The sequence below is a fragment of the Hemitrygon akajei genome, unplaced genomic scaffold (assembly GCF_048418815.1).
Source record: "Hemitrygon akajei unplaced genomic scaffold, sHemAka1.3 Scf000264, whole genome shotgun sequence".
NCBI classification, from domain to species: Eukaryota; Metazoa; Chordata; class Chondrichthyes; order Myliobatiformes; family Dasyatidae; genus Hemitrygon; species Hemitrygon akajei.
In genome coordinates, this window is record NW_027332142.1 from 42543 (window position 1) to 52283 (window position 9741).

Genomic DNA, 9741 nt, shown 5'->3' on the forward strand with positions numbered 1-9741 from the left:
GGTGTTGCCAGGAAGATGGTACTGCAATGCTCCATGGAGAGCGAAGGGCATGACAAAGCACAGAAGATGTCATGGTGTTGCCAGGAAGATGGTACTGCAATGCTCCATGGAGAGCGAAGGGCATGACAAAGCTCTACAGGGAGATCCAGTGGCCAGGAAGATGGTACTGCAATGCTCCATGGAGAGCGAAGGGCATGACAAAGCTCTACAGGGAGATCCAGTGGCCAAGAAGTTGGTACTGCAATGCTCCATGGAGAGCGAAGGGCATGACAAAGCTCTACAGTGTGATCCTGGGGCCAGGAAGATGGTACTGCAATGCTCCATGGAGAGCGAAGGGCATGACAAAGCTCTACAGGGAGATCCAGTGGCCAGGAAGATGGTACTGCAATGCTCCATGGAGAGCGAAGGGCATGACAAAGCACAGAAGATGTCGTGGTCATCCTCTGTAACCCAGGAAGACCCCAGTTTGTGATACTTGTTCGTACTTGGACTTCTGTGGTCGGGAGAGTGGAACTGCTCCAGTGCAATGGCTTTCCCACTTTAAAAACTCTCCTGTACAAGTTTCTTATCATCGTCATACACAATGGACAGCCACCACCTAGCTAGAACCCCAATCAGCAGCTGCAGTACAAATGCAGTTCAGGTTAAAGTCCAGTTGTATATGAAATATAACACCTTATATAATAGCCACACACTAAAATTGAAATGTTCTCTGGTTGGAAAGGAAGCAGATGTTCAACTTACCTTAGTTGTCTTGACTTTATTTCCAGAGGCACAACTCCAACCAGTGCGATCGGGCAGTACTTTGCATTCCTCTCCATCAAGGCATGGCTGCATTTGACACCACCATTTCTGTAAAACTATTGAGGCTAAAACAAAGTAAAAGTTTATTAATTTATTTTCCCCTTGAGAGCTATCATCCACGATGTTGTGCTGATCTCTTAACCTACTCCAATCCTTCCCTCCCATGTAGCCCTCCGTTCTTCAACAACACATACAAAACAATGGAGGGACTCAGCAGTTCAGGCAGCATCTATGGTGGGGAATAAACAGTTGATGCTTTGGGGTGAGACCCTTCATCAGGACTGGAAAGAAAGGGACATGAAGTACAGAAGTGCTCCATTCTGTTGAGTTCAGAAGATTAAGGTTGTTCTTCCCACTTCCTTTCCAGTCCTAATGAAGCCCGAAATGTCGACTCTTTATTCCTTTCCATTGATATTACCTGACCTGTTGAGTTCCTCCAGCACCTTGCTTATGTTACTCTGGTGATTATATTACACTTATTTTTCTTCCAATATTCTCAATTTTTTGTGTCCCTATCAATTGCCTTAAAAGAAATTTAACAAAGATTCATTAGATTGATTCCTCCAATCAAGACAGCCGTCATCTCTAATGAGAGATTGAGTGGAATTGGCCGGCATTCTTTGGGTTTTTTTTAGAATGGGAGATAGTCTCGTTGAAAAATTAAATTGTGAGGTGTTTAACAGAGAAAGTATTGAGAGAGCATTAGTGAGTCAAGAACTGGGAGCCATATTTCATCATGTGGGGATGGCCATTTAGGTCAAATAAGGAGCAATTTCATCACAAGGAGCCGTGAATTCAGGACTGAGATCAAGAGATTTTGGGTCACTGAATCAAGGCCAAGAAAGTTGGGACAATGTAAATGTTCAGGCACTATATTATAACATGGTGAAGCAGACTCAAGAGACTTAATGACCTACTCCCATGCGCAATATGTCCTTGAGGTATTAGTTCTGAATCCTGTTCTGGTGAGTATGGAAGATTAAGGTGTGAACTAAAAACTGTTTTGAATGGTCAAAGGAAAATCAGATCACCAGGAATTATTTCCACTGCTGAATGAGACCAGAATGTTACCTTAACACTGGTGTTAGGCTGGCAAGGGCAGATATCAGGAAGCACCACTCTGCACAAAGGGTAGTACAGATCTAGAGTCCTGTCCCTAAGATGGAAATACAGGCGAAGGTAAATTTTAATGGGTGAGGAGATTAAGGAATAAAGGTCCGACATGTATAAACGAACGTGAGAGGCAGACTGGTCACCATGTAAATGAGTGGAACATCTGTGCAATAATTATGCAATCTTAACATGGTTAGAATCAATGTTGAGAATGCAGAATCTTCACAGGATAAGGAAAATATCCCTTTTTAAAATTTTTCAATGAACATTATTATTGGATTCATCTTCACTATAGTTCTTTGTTTGCGGAACTAATTATCCTGGTGAGTGCAAATAATGATTCCAATCCAATTAATTGTTCAGGATTGCAAGATTATAAACTAGATGGAAGAGAGTTGACACTCATTGAATGCCACAGGAGATCTGACCATTTTCCCTGATTTCAGTGGAGGCTCGGCGTTAAGGAGTGTTGGATGTGGTGATGATATCAATCCAAGGTTCCTTGGAAGTCAAGGACATGACTCAGTGGTTACTGCCATTGTATTAAATGTTACAAGAACAAAGAAAAAAAGAGACAAAGAAAATAATCTGTGGTCTTCTCATATTCAGTCTACAGATTAACAAAACTGATTCCAGTGATAACAATCCAGACCATAAAACATGGGAGCAGAACTGGATCATTCAGACCACTGAGACTGCTCTGCCATTCCATCATGGCTGGTTTATTTTCCCTCTCAGCCCCACTCTTCTGCCTTTTTCCCATAACTTTGATGCCCTACAAATCAAGAAATTAACAAACTCTGCTTTAAATATACCCAATGACTTGGCCTTGCCAGCTGTCTGTGGCAATGAACTCCACAGATTCACCGTTCTCTGGCTAAAGAAATTCCTCCACATCTCTGTTCTAAAGGGGTGTCAGTGTACGGTGAGGCTGTGCCCTCTGATCTTAGACTCTCCCACTATTGGAAACATCCACATCCACTCAATATAGGCTTTTCAATATTTGGTGTGTTTCAATGTGATCTCTCTATCATTCTTTGCAACTCCAGCAGGAACAGGCTTGAGTAACCAATAAAATCCAAGTGGTGTGACACCCACTGCAGAAAATTTGAGAAGCTTCTAGAAAAATGTAGGTTCAGCTCCACTACAATTATTGGAAAATTTACTGAACAATTACATGATTAAATAAAAATTATAAGCAAGCTAAAGGAAAGTACTAAAATAATAACAGTTCTACACCCTGATCCTGCAAGAGGCAGACACAAACCTACCATCCACACAGGAAGGGGCGGCACGTGTCGTTCCTGCTACTTGTCCTGGGAAACAGGAGCACTTCACGGTCTGGGACCGCTCTTCAATTTTGTTCTTGTTGCAGCACCGGTGCAAAGCCACTACCTCACAGGTGCCAGTCTTAACATGGTGAGCTGTGTGACAACAATGAGAGCCGGTCAGTGAAAGAACCGTTTAGACACACGTTTGAGACCAGCATTTGGAGAGTTTTCCTTCATCGCTAGGGCATATGGCCTGCTTCACTCATGGCAAAGAGTGTTTGAGTCTGAAAGACCTTAAAACCTGAAGACATAGGAACAGAATTAGGCCATTCGACCCATTGAGTCTGCTCTGCCACTCCATCATGGCAGATCCATTATCCCTCTCAATCCCATTCTCCTACCTTCACCCCAATACCTTTGACTTCTTTACTAATATAGAACCTTTCAGGCCTGGCCTCCACAGCTGTCTGTGGCAATGAACTTCACAGATTCACCACTCTCTGGCTAAAGAAATTCCTCCTCATCTCCATTCTAAAGGGATGTCCTTCTGTTCTGGAGGCTTCCATCCTGAGGTTCGTAGACCCCTCAGTTAATGGCAGGGGTCCATGGCATAAACAACATTATTCTGAGGTTGTGCCCTCTGAATCTAGACTCCCCCTCTAGGGGAAACATCCTCTCTGTGTCTACTCTATGTAGACCTATCCTTCCCCACCCCCCATTCTTCTGAACTCTAGTGGGTACAGGCCCTGTGGTGGGAGAGGAGTTGTTGGCATTTCTGGTCAATCCACAAGTTGCTTTTTAGGTAAGTGAAAAGACGGATGCATTAGTATTGGTCAGTGTGAGAGAAAGATGGTCAAAATCTACATATAGAAAGCACTATTGGAAAAGAGTAAACAGTCGAAGTTTCAGATCAATACCCTTCATCAGGACTGGAAAAAAAAGAGATTAGACTCTTCTTAGAGATTAGAGAAGGGTTGAATCTCTTTTCTCCAGACCTGATGAAGGGCCTCAGCCTGAAACATTGACTGTTTACTCTTTTCCATGGATGCTGCCTGACTTGCTGAGTTCCTCCAGCGTTTTGTGTGTGTGTTGCTTTGGATTTCCAGCATCAGCAGAATCTCTTGTGTTTGTGATTGATCAACACTGTCGACTGGACAGGTAAATCTGACTCACCATTAGCTTCAATACTTCAGTCACTGATGTTGATACATATGCCCCGTGCCTGAGTATACTCAACTTATGTTTACTGTTAGAACAATCCTCCAAGAAGCATGAAGTCTTTGACAACATGAAAATGTGATTACCAGCCAGTGTAGTCATATTCACAGGCTGGTACTCTAATTTGAGTTGTCTGTGTGTTCAGCCAGTCTCTAACCAAACAATGTTTGTCGAGGAGTTAGAAAGCAAATGAAAATACTGGCTCAGATTTTATATGCACCAGCTCACACGAGAAAACAAATCTTGTGAGATTAAATTGTGAACGCACAGAACTGTGCAAAAATCGTAGACATATGAGATTTTTTATATTTTGTTTTAGATGTTTATTTTCTGTCTTCTGCATCAGTGTGTCTGTAGAAAAGAGCAAATTTTAGATTTCCCAACATTCATTTTCCAAAATATTTTAATATTACAGAGAAATTTCTGTATTTTATTACAGAAAGTAACATATTGAGTAATAGACCACTTTTCAAATTTAAAACTTGGTTACTTTGTAGCTATACAGCCCAGTGCATGATTAAACAAAGGTAACAAGCAGGTGCTAATGACCAATGGCATAGTAAGTTGAATGAACTAAAGTGATTAATTAAAACAGAAGCAAATGTAGAGGAACTGGGTGAAGGACAACCGAACTAAAACATGGGCGTGGGGCCGATGTGACAGTTTAACCTCCAAATCATCGAGTCTTGCACTCTGGCAAGAGTGAGCATAACAACACGCACAAGGTGGTCATCTTGTGTCAGCAAGGAATTGTCCCTCCCAAGCACCATGGGTGGGAGTTCCAAGATGCGCTGTCCAAGCTCTTCTGAAGAAACATAAAGAATCTGGCAAATTTGAGGACCAGAAATGCAGTGGTCGGCCAAGGAAACTGTGCAGCAGATGAGAGGACATCAAACTGGTGTCCCTATTAACTCGGAAGAAGCCCAGCACTGCTATCAGCTCGGAACTCTCAGAAACCACTGGAACCCGAGTACACCCCTCTACGGTCCGGAGAAGTCTTGTCAGAAGTGGTCTTCATGGAAGAGTTGCTGCCAAAAATCTAGTCCTCCAAATTGGAAACACAGCTGAGATACTCATCTTTGCACAAAAGCACAAGGACTGGGGTGCTGAACAATGGCAGCAAGTGCTATGAAGTGAGAAGTCAAATTTTGAAATTTTTGGCCCAAACAGGAGGCAGCTTGTCCAAAGAAGAGGTGAAGAGGGCTACATGGATAAATGTCTGCAGCCAACAGTGAGGCATGGCGGAGGTTCCCTGCAGGCTTAGGGCTGCATTTCTGTAAATGGAGTTGGTGATCTGGTCAGAATTAATGGAATCATCATTGCTGAGTACAAGCAGATTCTTATCCATCACGCAATACTAGGGCACCTGATTGGTCCCTAGTTCATTCTGCAGCAGGACATTGACCTCAGTCACACGACCAAGGTTATGAAGAACTAACTTCGGTGAAAAGAAGAATGAAAGAGTTCTGCATCAGGTGGTATGGTTTCCATAGAACCCTGATCTCAACATCATCAGGACTGTCTGGGGTTACCCGGAGAGACAGAAGCATGCGAGACAGCCAAAGTCTGCGGGAAGAACTGTGCCAAGTTCTCCAAGGTGCTTAGAGTAACCTACCAGCCGAATTTATTTTCTTTTTCAATATTTTTATTAATTTCTGCATAGAAGAATACAGAGTTCAAGAAAATATATATTATAAAACAAAAGAAAGATGTAATAATACATTGACGAACTCCTTACCCTATATTCATGTAGATTAGATTAATGCGTATGTTGAGATATGAATAATTCTTATATATATAGAAAATGAATCTATACCCACTATCAAAGCCGAAACTGTTTGATAAAGAGAAAAAGGTAAAAAAAACTTTCCTTCCAATATTTTTCAAGACTCAGACATGTCCAATACAGATGAATGAATGAAGCTTCTGCATTGTTACATCTATCACAGTAGGGAGATATATCCATATAAAAACGAGATAGCTTATCCTTGGTCATTTAAGCCCTATGGATTTTCTACACTTTAAATTGGAGGAGGGAATGACAGGCACATAACGATGAAGCATTAACCTGTTTAAAAATTTCATCCCAAGTTTCTTCAGAAATTGAAGTCTGCAAATCTTGTTCCCAAAGATTTTTGATTTTTTCTAAAGAATCATTTCTCATTCCCATCAACATATCATAAATATTGGATATTGAACCATTATAAAAAGGTTTCAAATTAAGAATTTCATCTAATAAGTTCTTATCAGGACTTTTATGAAATGTATATAATTGAGATCGCAAGAAGTCTCTAATTTGTAAATATCGAAAAAAGTGGGCTTTTGGTAAACTATATTTAGTTGACAGCTGTTTGAACGAAGAAAGACTTCCTCCAACAAACAGATCCTGGAAACATTTAATACCCAGTCTATCCCATTGTTTAAAAACTACATCGGTCATGGAAGGCTTAAAAAATTAATTAAAATGGGACTAAAAAGGGAAAATCTCAATAAACCAAAGTGTTTTCTAAATTGTTTCCAGATCCTTGAAGTATGTTTAACTACCACATTTTCAGTTATTTTACTTAAAGATAAAGGAAGTGAAAATCCCAAAAGAGAGATGATAGAGAATTTATTAACAGAGTTAACTTCTAAAGAAACCCACCCTGGACAGTTCTCATGATTTATATAACATAAACAAAACGTAAGACTCAGTATATTAACTGCCCAATAATAAAACCTAAAATTTGATAAAGCTAAACCTCCATTCTTTTTAACTTTCTGGAGATGAACTTTATTCAGCCGAGGATATTTATTTTTCAATAGATAAGAGAATAAAATAGAATCAAGTGAATCAAAAAAGGATTTAGGAATAAAGACGGGTAAGGCCTGGAAGAGGTATTTAAATTTGGGTAAGATATTCATTTTAATAGAATTAATTCAGCCAATCAATGATAACGAAAGAGGCGACCAATTTGATAATGTTCTTTTTATATAATTTAATAAAGAAAATTTTCTTTAAATAGTTATTTATAATTCTTAGTCATTGTTACACCCAAATAAGTAAATTGATTTCTTACAATTTTAAAAGGACGATTAGTATTAGTTGATACCAAATTATCCAAAGGAAAAAGTTCACTCTTATGTAGATTCAATTTATATCCGGAAAACTGGCTAAAACGAGAGAGTAGAGGAAGTGCAAAAGATAATGAAGTCTCAACATTAGAAGTAAAAAGCAATAAGTCATCCGCATAAAGTGAAACTTTGTGGGTAGTACCCTTCCACAAAATACCAGTGATACCACTAGATTCTCGAAAGGCAATAGCTAAGGGTTCTAAGGCCAGGTCAAAGAGCAAAGGGCTCAAAGGACAGCCGTGTCTGCGTCCACATTGAAGTTTAAATAGTTTAGAATTCTGAGAATTAGTAAGAACCCGAGCAGAAGGAGATAAATAAAGTAATTTAATCCATTGAGTAAAATCAGGCCCAAAATTAAATTTTTCTAAAATTTTAAATAAATATTGCCATTCAACCTGATCAAAAGCCTTCTCACTGTCTAAGGATATCACGCATTCCAGTATCTCCTTAGAAGGAGAATAGATAACATTTAATAACCGGCAAATATTAAAATGGGAATATTGGTTTTTAATAAATCCAGTCTGATCTTCAGAGATAATAGATGGTAAAATATTTTCAATCTTACAAGCCAGAACTTTAGATAGGATTTTAGTATCAACATTAAGTAAGGAAATTGGTCTGTATGAAGAACATTCAGTTGGGTTTCTATTCTTTTTAAGGATAAGCAAAATAGAAACTTCATAAAAAGATTGTGGCAACCGACCCAACTTAAAAGAATCCGAAAAGACTGAACATAAATGAGGTATAAGCAGTGAAGAAAAAGCATTATAAAATTCTCCAAAATTCATCAGGACTTGGTGCCTTCCCTGAGTGCAGTGAACGTATAGCCTCGCCAATTTCTTCATGAGAAATACCCGGTAGGTTGATCCAACTGTTTTTGGTTATCCACAGAAAGTGTAGGAATGTTTAATTGGTCTAAAAAGTTATTAATTACAGTATTATCTTTAGGAGGGTCAGAACTATAAGGTTTAGAATAAAATCCCCTATCATTTATTTCTAAATTATCAGTTGTCCTGACACCATTAACCGAATTTCTTATAAACTGTGCAGTTTTTAAGGGAAGGGTGGTCTTGCCAAATATTGATTTGATTTAGTTTTTTTACTGTTTACTGCTCTTTATAATAAATCTATTGATATCTAGAAACCTTTTCTTTATCTATGAAAGCATCTTTGTTATACAGAATTTTTTTACATGACCCCAAGACTTTTAATGTTGTTAGCATTTCAATATACAAAGAATAGAAAATTTCCTTAATGAGATTGATGAAATAAATCTGAGCAAAACCAAATTTACACAAGGACAAGATTGAATCCAATGTTTGAATGAGGTTGGAGTTCAGAGTTTGACCAATGTTTGTTCCCATGTAGGTCTTTGACTTTTCTCCCGTATAATCCTGCCATGCTGCTACAACAAAGCACCTGGCAGACTACAATGAAGCTTTTTGTTTTAGAAAGAAGATGTCCAGAATGACCAGAGATATTTATACGGATGGAAGTCTGATCCTTGATTTCCAGGTTCGTGTGAAGAAATTGGAATTGGTTTATTATTATCACATGTACTGAGGTAGAGTGAAAAGCCTTTCTTGTACACTGTTCATACAAATCAAATTATTACACAGTTCATTGAGGTAGAACAATGTAAAACAATAACAGCACAGAATAAAGTGTAACAGCGACAGAAAAAGTGTGGTGCGGTTAAACAATACAGTGCAAAATTATAACAAGATAGATTATGAGGTCAACAGTCAATCTTATTTTACTAGGGCACTATTTAATAGTCTTACAACAGCAGGGTAGAAGGTGAATAATAATCTAACCATGTTTCTTTTTGTAACTTCTAATGAAGTCTCCCTAGGTTCCATTTAACAGGCACACGCTCATTTCTTCCATCATACCATTGACTATGACACCTGACTGGCACCCTGAGGTTGTGAGAGATGTACGGCAGTCACTTCCCGTTCTTCCCCACCCGCCCCGCCAACCCCCCCACTGATATCACAGGCCAGCTGAGACTAGTGAGCTGTCACCAATCCAGCAGGAACCAATTCATGCCCGGCATGGTATCATCCCCAACCATACTACACCTCTGGGCACTTCCAGTATAGCCATGATTAAATATAGAAGATATACAAAGAAAATTACTTAATCAATATGATCCCTTCCCGACACAAGCATTCTGTTGTAAATTATTTAACAAGTGATTCTGGTGTAACTGTCAGAC

The 9741-nt window shown here is 39.2% G+C and overlaps 1 protein-coding gene across 1 annotated transcript; it reads right to left on the minus strand.

The window, feature by feature from the left end:
• Positions 1-735: 735 nt before the first annotated feature.
• Positions 736-3345, minus strand: LOC140724499 (chemokine-like protein TAFA-2; the record flags this gene model as incomplete). Its single annotated transcript, XM_073038944.1, has 2 exons — positions 736-869; positions 3189-3345. Coding segments are annotated over 2 exons (291 nt in total), but the record flags the coding sequence as incomplete, so codon positions are not given.
• Between the last annotated feature and the right edge of the window lie 6396 nt (positions 3346-9741).